Below are 24,551 nucleotides of genomic sequence, written 5' to 3' on the forward strand. Positions count from 1 at the left end.
TACTTAGATTTTTGTCCCCTATCCGATGGTATTGGCATGGCCATCATTCGTGGGACACCCTGTATATATAGCACATAATCATATGTTAAATGGTATACAGGAAACTGAGAACTGGATATGGTGGATTGCTTCGAATGAATCCAGTTTTTTCGGAATATGGCCTTAAGGACTTGCTACCTTTGAAATTAGATATACCTGATGAGGGCTGTACCAGACCCAACAAGTCCATGTATTGTTTTGAAGCGGGTAAGTGTACCAATATATCGATTCGGTCGTTGTTGCTGCAAAATCGATTAATCCTATATTTAATTTCAATTGGAAACAATGGGCGAAGAGGAGATTGTACAATGTATATATATATATATATGTATGTACACGTGTTTTCAGGCGAGATTCGGGTAAACGAACAGCTGGTACTGACATGCATGCATACCTTGATGGCACGCGAGCATAACCGACTTGCAAAACTGTTGGCTCAAGTTAATCCCCATTGGGATGACGAGACGCTTTTCCAGGAAGCGAGGAGAATCGTCATTGCTGAAATCCAGCACGTTACCTACAATGAATTTTTGCCCATTCTTCTCGGTAAAGACGTAATGCAAAAGTTTGGACTTTTGCTCGAGAAGAATGTATGTGCTCGCATGAAAAAATGCCTAGATATTTTTTCACGCATGAAACTTTCATTTGAATTAAACTGCATGGCTGGCTTTAATTACAGGGATACTGGGATGGATATGACGAGAAGGTAAATCCTGGAGTAATCGATGCTTTCGCCGCAGCTGCCTTCAGATTCGGTCATTCGTTGCTGCCTACCGCTATCGAGAGGTGGAGCAAAGCGCATAAATTTATTGGTACGATATTAGAATTAGCTTTTCGAGCCAGTTGACATTTCACATTCACCTTTCGAACGTTGCAGCATCCAAAAGATTGTCGGACTTGATCAGGCGACCCTACGATCTTTACCGGGCTGGTGTTTTTGATGAATATATTATGGGATTGATGAATCAAGTGGCTCAAGCTATGGACGACGCAATAACGCAAGAGGTGTAATATATATACCTTAGGGTGATTCAAAAAAAGGGCAAACAAGTTTTTCCTTTAGTGGACAATTTTTTGTTATATCTTATGCATTAAAATAGAATTTTTCACCAAAGCAGACCTCTGTAGCTCAATTTTAAAGGTTGGCGCAATTCATTTCTCATTATCATTTTTTTACTGTAATAACTCTTTTTCGTCACAACTTATTATGAAGGTAACTGTCCATACAAACGCAGTATCATATTGTTTCTTTTAAGCATCTAACCGCTAAATAAAGATTATTGAGCGGTTAAATGCTTAAAAGAAACAATATGATACTGCGTTTGTATGGACAGTTACCTTCATAATAAGTTGTGACGAAAAAGAGTTATTACAGTAAAAAAATGATAATGAGAAATGAATTGCGCCAACCTTTAAAATTGAGCTACAGAGGTCTGCTTTGGTGAAAAAATGTATTTTAATACATAAGATATAACAAAAAATTGTCTAGCAAAAGGAAAAAATTTGTTGACCCTTTCTTAATCACCCCAAATATACCTATGTACATGTACTCTTTGCACGTATGTGCTATAACTCGGGAAGAGAAATAATGACGATCGATATTGAATCGCAATTGCATGATAATCTTTTTACCACCAGGTGACCAATCATTTGTTTAAAAAAGTAGGCGCTAAATTCGGCCTGGATTTAGTCTCGTTCAACATGCAACGAGGTCGTGAATTCGGAATTCCAAGCTATATGGAGTTTAGGTAAATTTCAGATATCCTTCTCAAATATTTTTCAATCTTTCCTCTTTCTTCACTCATTTCTCTTGATTTCAGGAAGTTTTGTGGTCTACCGGAAGCCAATACTTTTGAGGAATTGTTAGGATCGATGCCTAATGAAACAATCCGGAGATACCGCTCGATATTCGAGTAAGTCCACTTATGTATACACAATTATACATGTACCAATCAGTAACCATCTTTAAATACGTTTCTAATATAAAGATACGGGAGAAAGAAATACGACACGATAGGTACACATTTTAATGCACGCATAATAGTGCAATTATAAGCAATTAGTCAGCTAACGTCTCGTAATGAATCAACTGGCCCTGGTCTCCCCTATATTGAAGGGGGATCGAGATACAGCGGATCCAGCAGACATTGCTAATTGGAGGATACGATCGAGTGAGATTATTTCAAAGACTCGATTAATGTGCTTCAGACATCCAGCTGACGTGGATCTGTGGTCTGGCGGAGTGTCGGAGCAACCACTTCCGGGCAGCATGCTGGGTCCAACTTTCGCATGCCTTATAGCCACACAGTTCAGCTTTTCAAGAAGCGGCGACAGGTTTTGGTACGAGTTGCCGAACCAGCCATCGTCCTTCACGCTCGGTGAGTCTAAGGTCCTCCTTCTTCCTCCGATTTATTAGTGCGAAGGATGTCCGTACATATGTATAATTCGCCCCTATTACTTTCCCCTAACTTGAGCACCATTTCATTTCTCAGAACAACTTGACGAGATTCGAAAAACTGGATTAGCCAGATTGATATGCGATAACACCGATCTTATCGACACTATTCAGATCTACCCCATGGTTCTGCCCGATCATGAAATGTAAGCTTTGATTTTAATCTTTTCATTAGAAGATGTATCTTTGCACCAGCCGCTGGCTGGACAAATGGACATCGAACGTATGCAGGTTGTTCGGAAAGTCTTTGTAGCCCCCGCCTCGCTTTATCTCGAAAAATTAATATTCATAGAAAGAAATGATCGAGTATAACAATTTGATAATATTGTTTAAGAAGCCATCGAATAGGGCGATTCGATTAATGTTGAATGCACGAAGCTCACCATTGAGTCTGACACATTGAATCCTCTTGCAGTTTTTATCGCACAGATCGTCTCAAGATCTACCGGCGTTCAATTATATATACATCCACTCGTTTACGAAACGTTTCGACCTGAAGCAGGTATACATGACTGTAGGTGAGTTAGCTGCACGCTGCACGGTTATGAGCAGTCAACGGAGCACGCCTGCAGTGTTCACTCATTATAGCCTTTAAAGTAACTTCATGTGCAATTTTAAATCGAGATATAAAGAGGGCTAAAATGACTTTCCGGGTACCCTGTCTTCTATAGAAACATTTATATAGTTTTACTTTTTGTCTTCCGAACCTCAGAAATCCAAGAGTACCATGTAAAAGCGGAGTCCTTCCAAGCATGGATTTAACCAAATGGGCAGAATTTCCAAGGACGAGCCACGCTGCTCAATACGTGAGTAGTCTTCCCGCCGATTATGACCAGTTTGGCAAATAAAAAGGAAAGCCAAAAAACGTCCGGCACATCGAACGAAAGATGAGAATCAACGCCGTACATGGAGGAGGGAAATTTGCACACGGATCACACACAAACACACCTCAATTCGAATTTCTCCCTTTCGCCACGTACACTATATATCTTCAATAATGGCAATAGTCATCCATTAATATTATAACATTACTGCAATAATTCTCTTTAAGCTTTAAACGACATTTCACATGGAACTGGAAATTTCGGCAACTGCCATATTGAAATATTACTCTTCGCTAATATATACAGGGTCCGTCAGATAAAACGAATCAGACCGAGGACATAAAATGCTGTTTACTTTCGTAACTAGAAGAGATAGCAATTTTTGTTATAGCGCATTTTTGAACGTAAATAAAAAAAAAAGATTCAAAAAGGTCTTATAACAAAAATTGCTATCTCTTCTAGTAACAAAGTTAAGCAGCATTTTACGTTCATGGTCTGATTCATTTTATCTGATGGACCCTGTATATATATATATATATATATATATATATATGTAGAATACCTAAAAGGGAGGAAAGTGTGGAAATAGCTGGGAATAATAAAGACTTTACACAGGCATAGGGCACATGCACACTCACACACATATGTGTATATAGTTGGGCTTAAGATTTTTAGGGATCAAGTTGAGCTACGCGCTAATTACAGAATAAAATTTATTTATTCGTAATTATTATAGCGCTCACACAACGCAGTATTAGTATTATAATACTAATATGACATAGTATCGCATGTGCCGTTAGTGGGAAATTAATTGTCTGGTCGAGACAAGGATCAAGCATTACAATGTTACACGATTTTATTGACTAACTAACTTAATTGAACAAATACCTGTTGCATACTCCGAAATCACTATTATAAATAAAAAATAACAAGCCGCATATTTTCCACAGCAATGTTGCTGGTAGAATTTATCGTAATAAATCCAAGTAAAAGGTATGTGGTCTATAATTGGGATTAAAATATGAGACTAGAATACAGTAAGATGTTTTTACAAGGGAAAATTTGAAAAAAAAATCATAGCTTAGATGCGAGTATGTAGAATATTATTTTGTTGGTACGATTAAAAATGAAAGATGTTTCTTACCGTCTTGGTTATGCACTTATAAACGCAGCGACATTGCGACGAGAATGTGCAACTCGGCCGCGTGGACTTAAATTATAGTTTTAAGAGAATTTTTATAACGAATGAACGTGCGTAGGTAAGTATTTGCTAGAATTTATCTAAGCGCTATTTACGCGAAGGAACCCTCCGGATATATTGACACTGCATTAGGGAATGGCAAGAATACAATTTTACTCTCTTCAATTTAATAATAGTGTAAATATAGACGCGTGTAGCACCGATCGCCAAAAATCAGCACATGACCAATCTTTTTTTAATACTTGGACAAAGCCCCCCCCCCCGCCTCCTCCTCTTTCCCCATCATCTTTTTAGTCTATGGAGGAACAATAAAATAATTATCATTGCAGCACCAGCTTTATATCTCGAATATTATTTATAATGTAGTAAGTGTATATGTATTTATATAACGCGCATTTTCACTTATTACTTCAGTGTCATGACTGTCAAGTAATAAAGCCACTTTCTCAAAAGTGCCATTTCTCAAGGTTGTATTGATCATTGAATCCTTGCATCATCCCCTATTCACATAGCCACTATTGCACATATAGTAGTGCATACATTGATCGAAGGCATCGAGGTCACTGAGAGCACTGAGGCACATCGCAATGATAAAGATAAATCTCAGCACCAAATGCTTCCTATAGGATATTTTAGAGCAGTTTCTACCGAAATATTTGTATTTTCAGGAGTCACATAAAAAAAAACCTTTGATCTCCGGTTTATCAAGTGAGAATGTTTACGCATACATTATTGGTTATCCAAGTGTCCTTCAAAACAGCGCAAAGCAGTCGCTTGAACAACAGCCGACGCCCGAGAATGGAAGAAATTTTAGACGACGCGACAAGCCACTGGAATTGAAGAACGTATCGAAAAATGTTAAATTTATGGTAATAGAGACTGTTCGTCAGAAGGGATTGAGAAGAAAATTGAGCAGCGATCAGAAAGTAAGGGATAACGATGACGGTGCGAGGAGATTGACGAAAAGTAAGGAGAAAAACTCGACGAAGATTCGCTCAAGACGGTCTCGATCGACCACAGGCGATGGAGGATGGATAGCGAAAACTGCTGGGGCCAACGACAACGCGATGGGTCGCGGTCCATTGGCATCAAGGAGTACGAGGTCGAAGAATAAGCATCGGTGGTTAGAGGGGAAGCAACATCAGACTCGAAGTCCGATCGATAGACGCGCCTTGGCTTCGGCTCCGCCGCAATTTCAAGATCATACACAGGTTTACAAGAAGATATGGAAACTGATTAACGACACGAGTGCAGCAATGACGGGTAGAGCAAAGGCCCGTCGTCTAGAAACTGAAAATCGTCCGAGAGAGAAGGGGATGAAGGATGAGAGAGAGCAGAAACCGAAGCGTTATACGCCGATATTCGAGGGATGCAACGATACGTTGCAAATGTCCTTCGCTTCCGAAGCTTCCGAAGCTTCGGAGGCTTCCGAGGTGGAGGATTTCAACTACCGTCCTAATTTGGGAATCGATATGAAAATGAAAATGAAAAGGAAAATGAACATGAATATGAGATACAAGAATGATTCTCCAGCTGTTTCGGGATCTAGCATGCAGGAGGATGAGGAGGAATACAGGGATGATGATAGGAGATATGGGAGACTGCTGGTCGGCAGGACGAATCCCAGTCCTTTCAGGCCCATGAAGAAAGCTTTCTCCACCAAGGAAGAATTATCTGGAAAACTTAAGGCAAATCTGGCTGACCATGAAGATTTCTTGAAAACCCCTTCGAATATTCCAGATTATGATCCTGCAAAGATTCCCTATGTCGAGGTGCCAGATTATTCGGATCGGCGGGAAGAAAGCCTCGACAAGGATGATCCTGGACCAACAGCCCAAGTATACGAAGAATACGAAGATGGAAGTTATTCTCTGGAGCCTCTTTATCAAGGCAGAGGGTTGAATGGGGAAAAATCTGAAGAAATCGATAGGACCGGGAGCAAAAGCAAACCGATCGTGCAGCTGCAGGATGACAAAAACGGTGTGACTCCGAATGAAACTATTAACGGGGATAAGGGGAGTAAGGAGAGTCAGCTGCATGAGAATTTAGGCGAAACTATCGGCTCTTCAGGGATTCAAAATGCCACTGGAGCTGGTGGAACGAACGATAGTAGTAGCAGTACAGAAAGTTATGGCTCTCAAGAGCATCGGCAAACCGGTGAAAACTCTCAACAAATGGTAATTGACTCTGGCAGTAACTTGGAGGATTCGATGAGCGATGATGAAAAGTCGTTGATTGATTTCGACCTCGAGGACGATGACTTCATCAGTGAACTGAGCAAACCCTTTGATTTCGACGAGTTCTTCAAAAATGATCCACCATTCGAACATCTATACTCGATTGGCGATGACTCGTCGCCATACAATAAGGATTCTTCAACAATTATACCTCCATTCGAGAACGATGACTCTCTTCCAAGTAAGTTTACGGATAAAGATTTCGCGGCAATTGATAGCATATTCCACCATAATGATAACGATAGCAATAGCGATAACAGCAGTTACTCGAACGAGGAGGAGGAAGGTAATCTCTCCAACGATGAGAGCGCTATGAAAGTGAATACTTTTGGGCCTCTTATCAAGGAAACCCCAAAGATGGAGATTTTACACGGTGACCTTATGAAAGGGCCTAATGATCATTATTCTAACGACTTTAAGGATTTTCATTTGGAGATGATGGATGGACCCGATAAAATTGCCGCCATCGCCACTGACTCATCTCTGTTAGGATCGCACGACTCTTTTGAAAAATCATTGGATGGAGCAATGAAAATGCATAATTCCCAAAACTTTCAGCACGCCAAGATCCTTGGAGAGAAATTCCTCCCCAAGGATGATCACAAAGATATTGATCGTTTTGTCGCGCGCAATCCTTTTTCAAAGCAGAAGGAAAAGATGTTTCAGCAGTCGCTGGTCAATATGGACGATACTGTGCTGATAGAGGCAGCGGAGGATAAATTGAAACCTGCTATAAACCGGGACCGATATATCGGTCCCGAACGTCGGAGCAACGGACTCTCCGATCGACCCGCGTTGTTCGGTGACAGAATTAACGTAGAGCCTGAATCCGAGCAAATCACTGGTGAGAATGATCATCTCTCCAATTATTTCTCCAAAGATATTGCTGAGAAGCTGAGAGAGAGCGTAACCAATGTAAAGAGAAAAAAAGAGATGGAAAGACACAAGAAGGCACTGGAGAAACTGTCGGATATCTTAAGAGAGACGGATCAAATTATTGACCAGGGAATGAGAGTCAATGGAAAGTCCTCGGAACAGCACAGTTATATTCCCAATAAGTCCAACGAGACAGAGTCTGAAAGAGGATGAGACTGATTCGTTAGATTAGGCCCTATATATATGTACACAGTGTGGGATTCCCCATTTTTGTCTTATGTATCATGTTCTTTTTATTATACAGCAGTGCATACATATAAGAATAAAATATTATCGTTAAAAGCCTTATAAATACTTAATTTATTTTCCTTCTTAATAATATTAATGTAGTGGTAAGAACAATAATAAATTGGTGAATTAAGCAAATTATTAGCTAATGTCCTCTGAAAAGCACGCGCGACCCCTCGACAGGGAGGAAGAAGGAGAAAGAGAGCAGCGCAGGAAATGACGATAAAAATGAAATTAAGATTAGAGTTCAGCGGGATATCCTGTTGCTCCTTTCTAAGGGTTTCTTTCTCCGGGAATACCTATAAAAGTTGGTCCTGGAGTAACATGTACCATCATTCGTCGAGCATTGCGTGCCTCATAAACTTCCTCTTTTATCAGCCTAACGAAAATATCGGTGAGTACTTGCACAAACTTTGGCTACGTACTATGTATATATATGTGTATATATGTAAGTGGTTAGTTGAAACAAAAAAAACACCTGCTTTTAATTCGCCAACAATAGTAAGAAAACATGCACTATTTTTTTTTTGTAGAATTTTTAAAAGCCGTTATATAACGGTGATTCTACTTTTAATGTCAACATACGTTTCTGGGCGTATTTTTATTCATTTACTTTTCTTATTCAATAAAAAAAATTAATACTTTTGAGATTGGTGGGTTAAAAAAAATACATATTATTTAAAATTTCAGATGTTTTGAAACCGTTAAATAGGCTCACTATTAGTTTTAAAATTAAACATTTATTATTAGAATAAATATCAATAGAGTAAGACTTTTTCTATGCAATGCTAATCGCAGCATAAAATTTTAATTATCATTCACGAGTTTAGGGCCAATATACGATTTCAAATGAAGTGTCTTGCGTATAACATAAGAAGCAAAAGATCTGAAAGACAACCAATCACATCATTTGCGATTGTGAAATTTTTGCTTATTATGTTGCACATGAGACACCGGATTTGTGATCGTACAATGGGCCTAAGCTCATGAAAGCATATTAAACTTTTATTCTAAATAACATTATTTAGAAAGTCTTATTGTATTGATATTTATTTTAATACTAAATTTTTAATTTTAAAACTATTAGGAGATCTTATTAATGGTTTCGAAAATTCTGAAAATGTAAGGAACATGTATTTTTATCGTTCCCGACCAATCGAAAATATTGAATGTTTTTTTGTAAAATGAGGAGAACAATTCAATGAAAATAGCCTTGAAAAACAAATTTTAACATTAAAACTGGATTCGGAAACATATAACAGTTTCCAAAAATTCTGAAAAAAAAGTAGGACGTGCTTTTATAATATTCTTGACCAATTAAAAGCAGGGGAATTTTTTGTATCTACCCTAATATACATAAGTAGGCGTGCTGGTTGTTTCGAGTTTATATGGAGCATTGATTTAAGAGTCGATGGAGTTTTTCCATAAAGAGCCGTGACGTCATAAATACGAGAGTGATAAGGAAAACTTACCTCCTGTTGTGACGCATACGTAAATGAGCATCCTTGCAAACATGAACATTTCCAAGACTCATGCGTTACATTGCAGCACCTAATATCTGTAACAACTCGATTTCTGCGCAACATTATAGAGAAACTTATAATCGCACAGAGTTATTGTTTCAATGCTGCTGCTCTGACAAGTCGGATGTAAGAAGGATATAATAACTCAACCTTGCCATATAGCTGCAAATATCATCTTCTTCTTCTCTCGCCCATATATACGTATTCTGACTATCCGTTATAACGGCGTTTTGCATTAAACTATCGTTCATTGTCAGCCCGATCCATATCTTGCGTAACCGATGTTTTCCAGTAAGAAGACGCAGGGACTCTACTATTATGTACTATATAGAATAGGATAGGCAGAGAAAAATGCATTTGTAATTATAAAATATACTGGATGAAAGCAGATAACGGAAATTGCGAGAGGGATATATATCGCACGTGCATGTCGTTGCGCTTGTTATTCTTGAATCTGGTCGTTTGGTCAATGTGTTAAGGAGTCCCGCTGGAACGTACGAAAGTGCGCTATACATAATATATAGTTCTCGCCTCTTTTAAGCTGCTCCTCTTTGACTAATTAAAAGTCACAGGCACTGATCAGTGGTATTGAAAGAGTATTCGCTATAATTTATAAGGAAGCGTGTGTGTGTTGGGCAACCTTGCCCTACCTTCCTCCTGTCTTCCGAAATATCACTCTGTTTACAAATATTAATTCTACCTTGCTTTCATCGCAGTATCACTCGTATATACGAGTGGACTACAGACGGAGGGTAATATTATACAATTGCTTGATAATGTGTCTTTTAGGGGAAAAAGAATGTTGATATTGTGCGATTCAGACAGAGATTCTCGTTGTCAATATTGGCTATGTAGTATGGAAAGTTTAAATGATAAATTGGAAAGGAATTATCCTCCAGCTGCCGGAGGTACCGACGCGCGCGACGCCTGCACCGGCATCGGTACCGGCACCGCCGCGCGCCGCCGGAACAATGTTCTTCTTGGACTCTTGAAAGAGTTGAAACTCGCTCTTGCTTCCTACAGCCGAGTTTTGCATGTACAGAAAACGAGAAATAAGGTAGGCGGATCTGTCTTTAAAAAAGCACGCGATACACCAAGAACCTTCCATTCATATTTATTGCCTGCCTTTGCGTCTTGACAATGCCACTGTTAAGGAGAACGCGGAAGCACCGTGCGAATTCCGGTTATACTATATGCCGTATAAAAAAACTCACCTCATCCAAGCCAAACGCCGGAGTATTCGTCAAGAATCGAAGAAACGAGGAGTCCCTGGTATATAGAGACCTCCTGGCTCCACCTCTAGTTCTTTGCTTCCTTTTCTTCGCGTTGTCAACATATATATATATATATATATATATATATATATATATATACATTAACGGGCTACTCTTCAATCGTTATCATTATAGCCACACGTGCTACTAGATCGAGTATTATCTGTCTGTAAACAAGTGCATTTTGAAAACTATATTGGGCTACGGGAGCTTATTTTGCAAAGCCGACATTTCGACGGTATACACGAACGTGCGGTGTTGGGCATGCACTTTCAATAATCCAAACTATTTAAGTTTAGTAAATTCTCAAAATACTGTAAAGATATTTTGAGAAATTTAATTGTTCGTCACTTTTATCATCAATCGGGAGAAGAATTACCTTTTCTACTTTTTAAACTGTCATAAGGGGGCTAGACCTGAAATCACATTGCAGATTTTCTCTTGGACGCATTCCACAGGTATTTCGACACGGTCATCACTTATTACATAGTTATTAGAGAGTTATTATGTTCGGTAGTGTAGTTGTTTCTACCAATTGCGCATCATGCCTTATTTCTGCAGCGATACTTTCTATCCACGTAGATATCCCATATTCTTTCCCTTAGCTTCCAACTCCCTCGGCTCTAACATGAATCTAACGAGGCACAAATCAAGTTTATTATTATTACGAAATTGTTAATAAACCATTCGTTTAATAATAACTTTCTTATTATTTCATATAGTTTCATCATTTCTCTCGTGGATAACAACGAAATGATAAATAGTTTCTCCTTTCAGCAATGAATTTGACGAACCGACTGGTCTTGGTGCTCCTCACTGCCGCTGCTATACTCGCTATGAATGTTTCTGCCAGCTCGTACTATTTTGGTCAGTAACCACTCAGCATTATATTAAACATTCGTACAAAAAAGATTACAAACCTTCCAAACTTACAATATATAATAATACGATGGTTAATCAATTATTGGTATTTTATGGAAACATTCTAGGTGTTTGCATTAGGAATTGCGCACAATGCAAGAATATGTTTGGTCGTTACTTCAAAGGGGAAATGTGTGCAGATCTTTGTGTAAAATCTAATGGAGATTTCATCCCAGACTGTGAAGACGTTGCCTCCATAGAAAGATTCCTTATCCAAGCTTGAAGAACACCAGACTGCTAAAAGACGTCAATGCAAAAGTTCACTGATCCTGTATGGACCAACAGGCAGTTAAAAAATATAGAAAATCCTTTAATATCTATTAAATACTTAGCTATGACTAGTAATTAGAGAAACACAATGTATACTTTCTTTTCTTATTTCTTTCCTTTTCCTCTAGTCAGAATTAAGTGATAAGCTTCACAGGCAGCGATATAAATCTTAAAACTCCATACTTTCCACGACAAAGTCATCGATAGTCATCATTTTATAAAAATGTCATATTATATGTTTGTCACATTGATTAATAAAGGAATGTACGCTTTTCAACAGCGAAATAAAATTGCAAAGACCAAACGCACGTGTACTTCGCTAAAAATCAATTACTCATCCTTTATCAACGCGCTTATTGTCTTCATTCCTCTTACCTAAGATCAATTTGGACGACAGACTCATCTCTTATGTGACTTTACATACTATAACGCGCGAATAATTATATGACACTAGCTGAATAATAAAGATACTAGAATTGACGATATATAATGAATTTCTTTCTATGTCAAAGGCATAACTGAATATTCTGATATCACGGGAAGAGCTGGTCTTCCTTCTAGCTGCTGAATCTAAAACAATCAATTAATTAGTACGGCAGAAGCTGGCTGGTAACATTAAGAATTCTAGATTTGACTCCCCTGTACTTTCTACCTTTTCACGAAGGATTTTTTCATTGATGGCTGCTTTCGTTAATAATTGCTTTACTCTGTTTAGTAAAGAGGATTTCTGACTTAATTGTTGCTTCAAAATACTTATTTCTGAATTGTCAATGTCTTCCTTCTGTAACCTTTCTAACATCGCTATTCTCTGCTCTGCCAACTGCAAATCTGTTTCCAAATCGACCACCCGTTTCTGGCATTGCTCATATTGTTTTTGTAACAGATGCTCATCGTAATTCTTAAGATTATCTTTTCCCTGCGCAAATCGACGTATATTCTTATTATTAATAAATGAGGAGAAGATCGCGGACTAGGAAGAGGAGATAAAAGCACTTGACACGTTCAATACGTATATATATATATATATATAAATTAGCTTCAATTTTACCTCACTTATAAATCGACTCTTAGCTTTAGAATCAAAGATTAGCCTTTTGTTGTCCGCTTGAAGTTTCTCAACAATTTTCGTCAGCGTAAAGATAGTTTTCTCCAATTCTGGGAGAGATCTCCTCGAGCCTCTATTTAGTAGAGTTTTCTCATAAGATGTTGAGGCCGAAGACTTTTCTATTTTCAATAAATCGATGTATCTACAAAAACATTTTAATTATTTTCTCTACCGTCACATATATAAACAATATTCTCATAATTCGTTACACATTAAGCTACATACTTTTCCAAGTGCTCCACCTTCTCTCGTAATGCCGGCGTGTCTAATTTTGCTTTTTCCACTTCAAGACGCATCTCAAAATTCTCTGCTTCCAATCTTAAATTTGCTTTCTCAAGAAAGTCTTTTCTTGCTTCAAGCTGCTCTAACTTTGTTACCATATAAACATTGCCCTAGAATATATGACGAAGTAACATAAATGAACAAAATGGCTTTTAAATTTTCAAGGTTTGTCCGTATCTGCGTTTACCTGAGCAACGGCTTCTAAAGCAGCTATTCGTCTTCGCTGCTCTTCAATAGTAATGTAAAGCTGACTGCTGTCCTCTTTATCCAATCTTTCGGATAAATCTTTAATTCTCGCTCTTAAACTTTGACATTCTCTCTGAACATCCTCCGCGACATTTTCTGGAATTATCGAGCAAGTCCTCGCCGATAAACTGCACGTGCTTATACTTTCCAATTTAAGTTTACTTCTCAAATAAGCCTTTTCCCTTTCTTGGCAAGATGATACTGATTTTAATTTTTCGTAAGACGCTTGCAATTTAGTATATTCCTCAGTCTTTTCCTTGAGTCTCTCTTTTAATCTCTCAGCAGTTTGCTGCCATTTCTTTTGTTTCTCCCATAACGCCAACTCCTCTGCTGTCTGAAAAGTGAATCGAACGTACTATTTGTCCACATACTGCTATAATAACAGATTCAACAGATATTGAACCACGACGGCTTCGTAATTAACAATAATGAAAAGAACACCTTAGCTCTCTTGGTTTCTCGAACCAAATGATCCCTTTCAGCTTGCTCCCGCAGTCTCTCCAATTCCTCTTCCAAGCCCTTTATTTTTCGTTCGAGCTGAATTTCGCGTTGTGACGTTTTCTTCTCTTGAGATTTCAATGCCATGTACCTGAATGAATTAAAATAGAGAAATACTGCGGGATCTGAAGGAAATTTCAAAGATTCGTTATACCTGCGACTTAATTGTTGTTTCAAATCAGTGATTTCATGTTTGTACATCTTTTCTTTCTCCATAAGAATTTGAAGCTGTCTACGCACAGAGTCCAAATGATTTTCTTGTTGCAAATGATCCCGATTTGCAGTTTGTACCGTTTCGTAAACTTTAGGCTCCAGTGGATTATGGATTACTATCCGAGATTGATTTGTGCACTCCAACACTTCTATTTCATTCTTAAAATTTTAGTCTCTCATTACCTAATCAATACTCTGTTGTCACAATTACAGTTTTTTAAAAAAGAAACAAAAACTTAACTTACTTGCAGTTGTTGACAAGTTAGAGTAAGTTCGTGAATTTTGTTCTCCCGCTCTTGTAAATCTTTTATCATTGAAATATTGCTCCTTGTAACAAGTGCCCGATTTTCGGACAACTGTTTTCTCAAGGCATCTGTCTCCGATTGCCACTTTCCAAGCTCTTTACAATAGGTATCCAATTCAGTTTTATGCTGTTCCTCGAGTCTGAAATATTATTCGATAAGTCAAAGGATCGACAATTTTACGGACTACAAAATTACCTTACCTCTCCCTCATTCGATCCATATGCTGCAGTCTCTCTTCTGCTAAATTTCGCCAACGATCGCTCAATTCTTTCATAATGTTTAAATCAGCTTCCAAACTTGAATTTTTCTCCTTTAACCTAGCGATTCGTTCCTCATAAACCAAACCAGGCTGAAGACGATCTATCTCTCCATTGTCCATTAACTTTTCTCGCTCCAAAATATCGAGCCTATCCCTATTATCTTTCGCTTCTTCCTGTGCAGCTATTCTGTGCTCCTGCTGCTGTTGCAAACTCTTTATCTCGTCTTGAAGCTCACTTTTCGCCTTAATATACCCATCTCTCTCTTCTTTTAGTAAATTTTGATACCTGCCTATAGTTTCCTCTTTCTGATTAATTATCTTCTGAAGACTGTTAATCATTGATTTCAAGGCTAATTTATCACCACAATCGTAGTCTGGAGAAACGATATTTATTTGTGACTGTAAATCTTCTATGATCCTATCTTTCTCTAACAATAATGATTCCTTGTCCTTGATTACTGTATTTAAAGTGTTAATTTTTGCCCGATTATCGGAAATTTGCGCCTCGAGCTTCACAAGCTCCACAGACTTGTTTGGATCTAGTCTTAAAGTTTCGTCCAATTTTTCTACGGTGGACGTTTCAGTAACACTTTGAAGAACCAGCGTGTTTGTTCCTGCATCTCGAAAATTTATCTTTCTCGGAGACATCACTCTAGTTTCTGACCTCGTAAGACTCGGAGCTTTTGATTCCTCCGTCATTTCAATTTCTTTCTCAATCCCATGATAATCGGTCTGAATTTCAATGGAATGAGTCACAGGTTCAACCTGCACCGCTGCAGATTCCTTTGCGTAGGCAATTTTCATCGGTAAATTTTCAAAAGTTTCAAGCTTGCCTCCTTGCAAACTCCAAAGTCTTTGCACATTCATCATTTCACGTTCCATATCTTTTATAGTTGAGCTGTATTCTGTTAATCTGTTATTCGCTATCTGCAACTCATACTCCAATTGAATTATTTGACGCTTACATTTAAACTCCTGAAAAAAACAAAAAAAAAAGAATAGAAAATTATTCTTGATGGTGTTACGTAGTAATTTTGGTAACGTGTACGTCGCATCAAGTCCAGCCTTACGTTAAAAGTACGCTGGGAATATTCAGAAAATTGTTGCATGATATTTTGCATGTCATTGTTACCAATTTGTTGCTCCATTATATCTTTTAAACGTCCAACAATTTCTAAGCGACTAGTCAATGAATCTTGCTGAATTTTCGCATTTTCGTGAAACTCTTTCGCCTGACTCATTCGAATATCAATTTCTTCTCGATCACTTTGTATTCTCGTTGACATATCGATTATTCTATCCAACGCGCTAACCGATGTAGAGCCAGCATATTGAGATTGCAAGAATTCTATCAACTCTTGATGATCCCTGTCAGAATGTTAGTAAATTCGTAAAAATATGTCTTTGATGGCATGCTTGCTTTTTCGCACATTAATGATTATAATTACCTGCATCGATTGTCGCAATGTTTTTTATAATTCTGGGTATATGCTCGCATCTTACTAATTTCTGACTTTGATTGCTTCAACTCTTCGTGCAAACGAGAAATCTCATCTTCCAATTGATTCTTTCTCAAATTCAATTCTATTTCAGAGGCTTTCTTTTGCGATAACTCAAAACTTAGTCTAGATATTGTAGCCTTGTCTTCACTGATCGCCCGTAGATCCAATATTTGATGCCTCAAATCATCCAACTCCAAAGTTCTCAATGAGTTTACTGTAAAATACATTTTTGACTCCTCCTCAACGATCTCTAGCTTGGTCTGTAAATTTTCATTAGCAATTCTTAACGAATCAGCAATAGCTTCTAATTCTTTAATTTTCCCTTCGTCTATCGCTGTCCCTTCGATCCTCCCTTCTTTAGCTAAGGCTTTCTGGAGCTCGAATATTTTCTCTTGCAGCTCCGAATTTATCGTATTGCAGCCATTAAAGTTACTCTTATACTTCTCCAACTGAGATTTCGATATTTCGTATAATTTTATGGCACGATCAGCACGTTGCCTCTCGGCAATTTCCTTGCCTCTTACATCCGCTAATTGCTGCGCTAAGTTGTCATCGCTCTCGATATATTTAACATTTTTAAACTCCTCTATAATCTTTTCTTTCTCTTCTTTCAGTATCTCGATTTCAGACTTCAGCCCTTCAATTTCGCTGCAGCTCTCAGTTATCATGTCTTTTTCCAATAATGCATGATATCGTATGCACAAATGCTTATGCTTCTCTTTTAATTCCTCGTGCTCTACGGTCGTTACGGTATTCGATAAATTAGTTTGAAGTATCTGCACTTCAGATTCCAATAGCTTAATGCACTCTTTTGCGTCAGCGAGAAGCTTTCTCAAATTGCTCTCTTTGGTGATAGCTTCTTTTTGATAGTAGTACATTTTTGCTGTTTCACTATGCATTAATTCTCGGACAATTTCATACCTTCTATTAATATCGCAAATATCCGCCGACAAATTGGCGCACTCTTTGATCTTTGCAGCCAAACTTTTCTCTATATCGTTACCGTTCGACTCTAAAAGCTTCCAATTATTTTCAAACACATCCAACTGCACATTAATTTTTTCAATTGTATCGTTCGATTCTTTTTTATCTGCAATTAGCATCTCCTTTTCTTGGGCCCATTTAGCAGCTTCGTTACGGTAAGCCGTTTCCAACTGTTTCATTTGAGAAATATGCATCTCACCTTCGGATTCCGTGGAATACAATTTTTCAATATCAACGTTCTTATTTAGAGCTATTTCTTGGAGTACATGGTCTTTCTTGTATAAATCCTCCCTGATAATGCAAAAATATTATATAATATTAATCAATTGGTCGTTTCCATATAGAACTTTATATCAGATATGTATCGCAGTTAAACGAACCTCAGTTCCTTCGTGAAAGCTCTCAATTCAGCATTCCTTCCTCGTACAACATTCAAATGTTCTTGAAGTCTCATTGCTGGATGATACCAGCCAGCTAAATGTCTGATGTCTAAAGCTTCCAAAAGTCTTTCCAAAGTGTCAGAGCGTATTTCCACTGAACTTTTGCCTATTATAAAAAAACGTTTAATAAAAAATGTAATACAATTCAATGTTTTTTCTCAATATTTACAATGCATATTCAATTCAAATAAATTTATCGTTTAATTGATAGAAAATAATCGAGGATAATAGAAACGTTTTCTAAGAAAAGCTAGACAAACAAACAAAAAGACAATAATGTGCCATGAAAAAGAAACAAAGATTAGCGAGTGCGTTACTTTTATACTATTACATTATCTGAACATTCACCATCTTGATTGTTTATACTGTCCAAAATTTCATGCATGCCTCTCCTGAGCGCTTCGTTTTCTTCCACCACTACCCGAATACTCAATTTTTCAGCATTTACATGAAGATCTTGGTAAGATGGATCAATTACTGGTTCAGAAACTTCATGGGTGGAATCCATTAATTTAGTAGAGTGCAGAAAATCAGCACTGACTGCATTCATGGTGTTAGCGCTGGCATTGCTTGAAATTTTGCCATGTTTATATTCTAAAACTCTTAACTTAAAAAATAAGGATCCAATTATCATTATATTCAAATAAAGTGAATTCAAATGAGATGAAATGAGAAAAGTTACGTCTGATTTAAGCTGCAAATTTTCTTCAATCAGAGCTTTATTTTGATGAATAAGGACTTCTACCCTTTTCCTTCCCTCATTATTTTTCGCTAACGTATCCTTAACTGAAATAGGCTCATCTTCTGGTATTCCAAATTTCTCTCTATTTGTGATTTACATAAAGTAGAGAAGAATAAGATACAGGTATTTAACATCACTATAAAATAAAAATTTTACAAATATCATACCTAAGCGTTGTGATCTCCATATCTTGATAGGAATTCAAGGTTTCCAGTTTATTTATTATATTGATTAAATCTGCCGTATAATCACTTTTTCGCACGAGTTCATGTTTCAGTAATTTCACTTCATTTAATGCCTCTGTTAAACCATAATCCTTATCTTCGTATCGCTTTAAAATAGCTAGCACTTCGCATAACTGTAATAAAGAAATGCTATACTATATTATGACGGAATACACTTTAAAAACTTGAAATATTTTTCTAACTTTGCTACTCTTGGACTTGACATCGATATCGGCTTGAGACAGAAGATTCTGCAGATTTGAAATTTTGTCATCCGCCTCTTGCAATTTTTGGAGCAAGTCCTTTTGTCCCATCCTTTTTGCGCCTTTTTCCATCCTGAAATAAAAAAAGTGTTATTGGTACGACTACCAAAATCTGCTTCCCTTAATATTATTTCAAGCCAATGGCAGTGATAGGTTACCTTTTGGCATCGGCTCTTAATCTTTCGATAAGATTAGATCCTTCATTGATTTCCAGAATAGCTTCTGATAATTTTTGTTGCAATTCGATTATTATTTTATCTCTTTGGGCAATATCTTCATTCAAACATTCAAGTTGAGATTTCTCTTGTTGAGGAATGGAAACTATCGGACGTATACAAGATTGCGATAAATTTTCCTTTAATCTGGATATTTCTGTATCCTTTTGATCAAGTATTGACTTCCATTCTTTTACTCTAGCTTCAATCGCTATACCAAACTCGTCAATAATTTTATCCCTTAATAATTGTTGGTTGGTTATTTCCTCAATTTGAACCACTAATGCAGCATTATCTTTCTCCATTTCTGATATCTTTTCTGAAACCAAGTATATCCAAGGAGACATTCAATAATCGTAATCTTTAGAAATAGTTGAGATTCCGATTACCCTTATACTGCATGCGTTTCATTTGACACTCGCTTAGCTCCTTTGTAACCTGTTCCATTTTTTCAGTTGCATCTTCCATCTCTTCTTTCAATGTTGTTAAATGCTCTTTTAAAATTACATTTTCTTTGTCTAAGTTCTGAAACAAAGAATAATAATTGTGTGTATATATAAAGAGATTTACAAACCTTTTTGAAATATACCTCTAATTCATCTATTAGCGTTCCAATTTTATCTGGTTTTGCTAACTCAACCGTGTTGAAAGCTGACATTTCTCTAGGTTGAGGAACCTAAAAAGGAAGGTAAAATTTAAATTTTTCTTTTACTTGGACTATTAAAAATTCCCAGATTTTTGTTACCGTTTGTAATGTAGTAGCATCGACTTTATTGCTGGATTTGTCTATCAACAAGAACAAAAATAATTAGTAATTATGAAATTCTGTTAAGTTATGTAGGGAATTTAAAAAATTTTACCATATTGCTTCTGCTTAAATAAGTCAGCTTTCATTAAAGATACAATTTCTTTTAATTCACCACATTCGAGAAGTAACGATTCAACCTAACGTGAAGCAATTATATTTATAAAATAACATATCAACCTATTATAATAAAACTTGTATAATGAACTAATTAAATAACGTACTTGATTGTCTTTATATTGTAATATTTCTTGTGATACTTTTAAAATCGTCTGAAGGTTAGCAACATTGCTTATTTCATCAACATTACAATTAATAATTGCTGGATAGAAATCCTCAATATCTTCATCAGTTAATGACGATGGATTAATCGATAGAATACGATCCCAATCTGTTCGACCCATGATAGTCAAATTGATAAATAAATTGGCTCAGATAACCTCCATCCATTGACAGTACTTTAAAGAATTCGCTAGATATGTTTGGCCTTTTTACGATGACGCTATACCATCTGGTTACCAAGGAAACAACCGTTGGTAGCGTAGTACATAGTATGTACATAGTACACATATCCGGTATCCTTGTACAATACAATACCATTATTCCATCATGTTGAACATTTGACTCACTTGGGCTGACTGCTGACTTGGGCAGTGGCCAGTGATATTAGCCTATAGCCGTCTGTAGCTCGTGTGGCGCTGGGGTTGTGGTGTAGCGTGTGCACTCGTGTATAGCTAGTGTGGTTATTTTCGACAATTTTGTTATAACCTTTTTTTCAGCTACATTTGGTTGCGTGCAGTTTCATAGAAGGCCCACAAATTACCTGATAGTAAGTATAAACGTTTTTTTAAAACATTATCAAACGAAAATTTGACGTTTCCAATAATGTTCCAAGTAAATTTAAGTTCGATTAACAATTAAATTTTTCAACATTATGGTACTTTCAATTTTTCAAGAAGATACTTATTAACGATTGGATTACTAAATTTTAAATATTTGATAGAAGAATAAAGTGCCAATTTATCTTTATTAAGCTCTAATATTAGTTTTACGAAATATTCCTAAAAATGGCATTTTTCTTATGAATTTATAAACATTTTCAGCATAATGAGTCGTTTCTTTGCTACTGGCTCAGATTCGGAATCTGATACAGCATCTGAGGAGGAACAAGTGCAAAGAGCACCAGCAACAGCTTTTACAGTAAATTATAATTGATATATTAATTTGATCCAAATTTTTGAAATTTTTACAATTAATATTTGTCTGAATTCTGAATGTAATAGTTTAGCGATGAGGAGGAAGAAACCAAACGTGTTGTTCGATCAACAAAGGAGAAGAGATATGAGGAAATTGCCAATCTTATCAAACTGATCAGGAATTATAAGAAAATTAAAGATATGAGCAGTATGCTTACAAGTAAGTTTTAGAAGTTATAAGAAATATCTAATTATGTTGAATATTTTTAATCTGTATACTTCTTTGTTTTTTTATAGGTTTTGAAGACCTTATGCGTGCATATCAAAAGGCTCTGCCTGTCATAGCTAAAGAAGAAAATGGGCAAACACCAAGGTTTTATGTGAGATGTTTAGTTGAAATGGAAGATTTTATTAATGAAGTTTGGGAAGATCGTGAGGGTCGTAAAAATATGTCCAAAAATAACTCTAAATCTTTAACTTCTCTTCGTCAGAAGCTTAGAAAGTACAATAAAGATTTTGAAGAAGATATAAATAAATTCAGGGAGAATCCAGAACAGGATGATGATGAGGAAGATGAGAAACCTGAAGAAGCCTTGGAATCAGACGAAGAGGATGATAGCGCAGGGCTTTTCAAAAAAGCTAGTTCAGAAGCTAGTGATATGGATGTCTCCAAGTTCAAGGTTATACCATTTTGATAAGTTTGTTTACAATTTTAATGATAATTTTATAGTTTTGTCGTTTCAATAATAGAAAGGAGCTCCTGATGCTGATGACGGAAGCGAGAGTGAATCTGACTGGGGTAGCGATTCAGACAGTGAAAGCACAAGCAGCGAAGATGAAGGACAATATCAAAATATTCGTGAACGGTTTATTAAAAAGTATGTTGTTAATTTCATTTCTCTAAGAGAGCAAAAACTTTTTATTTCAATGAAAAATTTTGTTAATTTTTAAAGAGCTACGGACAAGGAAGAGGATGAAGATAAGGCAAAAAGAAAGGAGCAAAGGAAAGAGAGAAAGGATAAGGATAGAAAGAAGAAGCGCGATGATGATGATGGTGAAGGGGAATGGGAAACAGTGAAAGGAGGAGTGGCTATTCCATCTGAAAAACCGAAGATGTTTGCTAAGGACGCTGAGATCAATATAACCGCAGTATTAAAGAAATTGTCAGAGGTAATAGCGGCTCGTGGAAAAAAACGCACCGATAGACGAGAACAAATTGAACTTTTACACGAATTGCAATCTATAGCCGATTCTCATAATTTAGGACCAGCGGTAGCCATAAAAATCAAATTTTCAATAGTATCTTCGATCTTCAGCTACAATCCGAAAGTTTCCGATGCAATGAAGCCCGAGTATTGGTCAAAAATATTAGAGCGGATCACTGAAATGCTGGACATGTTGTTAAGCACACCGGACATAACAATCTCCGAATCTGTAAACGAGGATGATGAGGAATTTGAAAATCCGCCTTACAAAGTACACGGATGCGTGTTAACTTTGGTAGAACGACTCGATGAAGAGTTCACAAAATTATTGAAAGAGTGCGATCCGCACAGTAACGAATATGTAGAAAGATTGAAGGATGAGAAGCAAGTTGCTGCGATAATAGACAAGGTACAGGAGTATTTGGAGAATCAGGGAACTATTTCTGAACTTTGTCGTGTGTATCTGAGAAAGATTGAGCATCTGTACTACAAGTTTGACCCGAACGTTCTAAAGCAAAAAGAAGGCGAGCTTGGATCTGACGTAGTAACATCCGTGCAAGTCATGGAGAAACTCTGCAAATATATTTACACTCACGATAACACGGATCGTTTAAGGACTCGTGCAATTCTTTCACATATTTATCACCATGCTCTTCACAATAATTGGTTTCAAGCTAGAGATTTGATTCTGATGTCTCATCTTCAGGAAACCATCCAGCATTCTGATCCTGCTACGCAAATATTGTACAATCGGACCATAGCACATTTAGGGCTCTGTGCGTTTAGACATGCAAATATCAAAGACGCGCACAGCTGCCTCGTAGATTTGATGGTAACTGGAAAAGTGAAAGAACTTTTAGCGCAAGGTCTTCTTCCTCAAAGACAGCACGAACGTAGTAAGGAGCAAGAAAAAATAGAGAAGCAGAGACAGATGCCCTTCCATATGCATATTAATTTAGAATTGTTGGAATGCGTCTATCTTGTATCCGCTATGCTTATTGAAATTCCTTATATGGCAGCCCATGAATTTGACGCTAGAAGGAGAATGATTTCCAAGACATTCTATCAACAGCTTCGCTCCAGTGAGCGCCAATCCTTAGTTGGACCACCGGAGTCTATGAGAGAGCATGTTGTAGCAGCAGCCAAGGCCATGCGTAATGGAAATTGGTCAGCCTGTAATAACTTTATCATCAATGAGAAAATGAATGCTAAAGTTTGGGACTTGTTCTATCAAGCTGATAAAGTGCGATCGATGCTCACAAGATTAATTAAGGAAGAAGCTCTCAGGACGTATTTATTCACATATTCACACGTCTATGACTCCATTTCTATGCCAAAGCTTGCTGAGATGTTCCAACTAAAACGATCCGTTGTTCATTCCATTATTAGTAAAATGATCATTAACGAAGAACTAATGGTATTTGTTAATTTTTAATTGTGTTAACTTAGTTTTTTTTTTAGGATATAACACAGTTCTCTATAATTTATTATTTCCAGGCATCACTGGATGATCCAACAGAAACTGTGGTCATGCACCGCAGTGAACCTAGTCGTCTACAATCTTTGGCCCTTCAGCTCACGGATAAAGTTAATAATTTCGTTGATTCGAACGAACGTATCTTTGAAATGAAACAAGGTAATTAAAATAATTGCCTCCTAATAAGAATCATGATCTATTTATTGACGGCAATCCTTAATAATATTTTATTGATTACCAGGAAACTTCTTTTCGCGAGGAAATCAAGGCAATTTCCGCGATAGGCAAAACTATAATAGACAAGGACAGGATTGGGGACGTCAAAGGCGTGATCGTGATCGCGACCGTAATCGTGAAGAGAATCGTAATTATTAAATTGGTGTCCAATTTTCCTTTTTACTTGGACATCCGCACAATATTTATTGATTATTGTGCTATTTCTACATTCGTCTTAATGACATTAAAAATAAGATTGCAAACACGAAATAATGTCAAAAGATAATCTTTCTAATTACAATTTTTTATGTCATGAGGTAAACTTTTGTTTATTACAGTATTATTGTAATAATATTAAAGATTTTTATCGGATATACTACATAGTAAATGAAGTAAACGGCTTAAAGAAATTGATTAAAAACCTGCATCTGTTTACATATAAAATTAAAGATACTGTGAACATAAA

At 36.8% G+C, this 24,551-nt stretch overlaps 4 protein-coding genes across 9 annotated transcripts; 2 read left to right on the forward strand and 2 right to left on the reverse strand.

Annotated features, from left to right (window-relative positions):
- Positions 1 to 8,017: 8,017 nt before the first annotated feature.
- Eh (Eclosion hormone) lies at positions 8,018 to 11,861 on the forward strand. 2 transcript variants are annotated; one of them, XM_066727171.1, is made up of 3 exons: positions 8,018 to 8,314; positions 11,495 to 11,584; positions 11,707 to 11,861. In XM_066727171.1, exons 1-3 carry the CDS (start codon positions 8,137 to 8,139, stop codon positions 11,859 to 11,861), a joined length of 423 nt encoding a protein of 140 aa, XP_066583268.1. In that variant the 5' UTR covers positions 8,018 to 8,136. The 2 variants fall into 2 exon arrangements, with proteins under 2 accessions (XP_066583268.1, XP_066583267.1); XM_066727170.1 differs by lacking the exon at positions 8,018 to 8,314 and adding an exon at positions 10,207 to 10,500 and having other exon boundaries at positions 11,482 to 11,584.
- Positions 11,862 to 12,341: 480 nt separating this feature from the next.
- Positions 12,342 to 19,649, reverse strand: LOC136773468 (centrosomal protein of 290 kDa-like). Of its 5 annotated transcripts, XM_066727167.1 has the most exons (18): positions 19,576 to 19,649; positions 19,130 to 19,505; positions 18,912 to 19,044; positions 18,652 to 18,842; positions 18,425 to 18,566; positions 18,091 to 18,349; positions 17,683 to 17,848; positions 16,265 to 17,593; positions 15,887 to 16,184; positions 14,758 to 15,791; positions 14,498 to 14,696; positions 14,194 to 14,411; positions 13,983 to 14,130; positions 13,483 to 13,875; positions 13,239 to 13,405; positions 12,957 to 13,155; positions 12,561 to 12,878; positions 12,342 to 12,478 (listed from the first exon to the last, which is right to left on the reverse strand). In XM_066727167.1, exons 1-18 carry the CDS (start codon positions 19,631 to 19,633, stop codon positions 12,410 to 12,412), a joined length of 5,697 nt encoding a protein of 1,898 aa, XP_066583264.1. In that variant the 5' UTR covers positions 19,634 to 19,649; the 3' UTR covers positions 12,342 to 12,409. The 5 variants fall into 5 exon arrangements, with proteins under 5 accessions (XP_066583264.1, XP_066583263.1, XP_066583262.1 ...); XM_066727166.1 differs by having other exon boundaries at positions 12,561 to 12,824; positions 18,091 to 18,566; XM_066727165.1 differs by having other exon boundaries at positions 18,091 to 18,566.
- Positions 19,650 to 19,671: 22 nt separating this feature from the next.
- Positions 19,672 to 20,437, reverse strand: LOC136773826 (uncharacterized). The gene is made up of 5 exons (XM_066727738.1): positions 20,216 to 20,437; positions 20,047 to 20,131; positions 19,932 to 19,972; positions 19,761 to 19,862; positions 19,672 to 19,680 (listed from the first exon to the last, which is right to left on the reverse strand). The coding sequence occupies exons 1-5, from the start codon at positions 20,393 to 20,395 to the stop codon at positions 19,672 to 19,674; spliced, it is 417 nt and encodes a 138-aa protein (XP_066583835.1). The 5' UTR covers positions 20,396 to 20,437.
- A 242-nt stretch (positions 20,438 to 20,679) lies between these two features.
- eIF3c (eukaryotic translation initiation factor 3 subunit c) lies at positions 20,680 to 24,529 on the forward strand. The gene is made up of 8 exons (XM_066727868.1): positions 20,680 to 20,820; positions 21,095 to 21,191; positions 21,275 to 21,407; positions 21,485 to 21,867; positions 21,938 to 22,065; positions 22,141 to 23,809; positions 23,890 to 24,028; positions 24,111 to 24,529. The coding sequence occupies exons 2-8, from the start codon at positions 21,099 to 21,101 to the stop codon at positions 24,242 to 24,244; spliced, it is 2,679 nt and encodes an 892-aa protein (XP_066583965.1). The 5' UTR covers positions 20,680 to 20,820; positions 21,095 to 21,098; the 3' UTR covers positions 24,245 to 24,529.
- The last annotated feature ends 22 nt before the right edge of the window (positions 24,530 to 24,551 follow it).

Source organism: Prorops nasuta, unplaced genomic scaffold (assembly GCF_024137725.1).
Source record: "Prorops nasuta isolate Cenicafe-Biocafe unplaced genomic scaffold, Cenicafe_Pnas_1.2 PNAS00005, whole genome shotgun sequence".
Classification (NCBI taxonomy): Eukaryota; Metazoa; Arthropoda; class Insecta; order Hymenoptera; family Bethylidae; genus Prorops; species Prorops nasuta.

Coding starts and splice junctions, on each gene's coding strand:
- Eh (XM_066727170.1), top strand. CDS start 10,243: ATGTTGATATTGTGCGATTCAGACAGAGATTCTCGTTGTCAATATTGG. Junction 10,501..11,481: donor TACAGAAAACGAGAAATAAG/GTAGGCGGATCT, acceptor AATGATAAATAG/TTTCTCCTTTCAGCAATGAA. Junction 11,585..11,706: donor TGCCAGCTCGTACTATTTTG/GTCAGTAACCAC, acceptor GAAACATTCTAG/GTGTTTGCATTAGGAATTGC.
- LOC136773468 (XM_066727165.1), bottom strand. CDS start 19,633: ATGGAACAGGTTACAAAGGAGCTAAGCGAGTGTCAAATGAAACGCATG. Junction 18,567..18,651: donor ATGGAGATCACAACGCTTAG/GTATGATATTTG, acceptor AATCACAAATAG/AGAGAAATTTGGAATACCAG. Junction 17,849..18,090: donor CAGTATAAACAATCAAGATG/GTGAATGTTCAG, acceptor TTTTTATAATAG/GCAAAAGTTCAGTGGAAATA.
- LOC136773826 (XM_066727738.1), bottom strand. CDS start 20,395: ATGGGTCGAACAGATTGGGATCGTATTCTATCGATTAATCCATCGTCA. Junction 20,132..20,215: donor TACAATATAAAGACAATCAA/GTACGTTATTTA, acceptor GCTTCACGTTAG/GTTGAATCGTTACTTCTCGA. Junction 19,863..19,931: donor ATGCTACTACATTACAAACG/GTAACAAAAATC, acceptor CTTCCTTTTTAG/GTTCCTCAACCTAGAGAAAT.
- eIF3c (XM_066727868.1), top strand. CDS start 21,099: ATGAGTCGTTTCTTTGCTACTGGCTCAGATTCGGAATCTGATACAGCA. Junction 21,408..21,484: donor TATGAGCAGTATGCTTACAA/GTAAGTTTTAGA, acceptor GTTTTTTTATAG/GTTTTGAAGACCTTATGCGT. Junction 23,810..23,889: donor TCATTAACGAAGAACTAATG/GTATTTGTTAAT, acceptor TATTATTTCCAG/GCATCACTGGATGATCCAAC.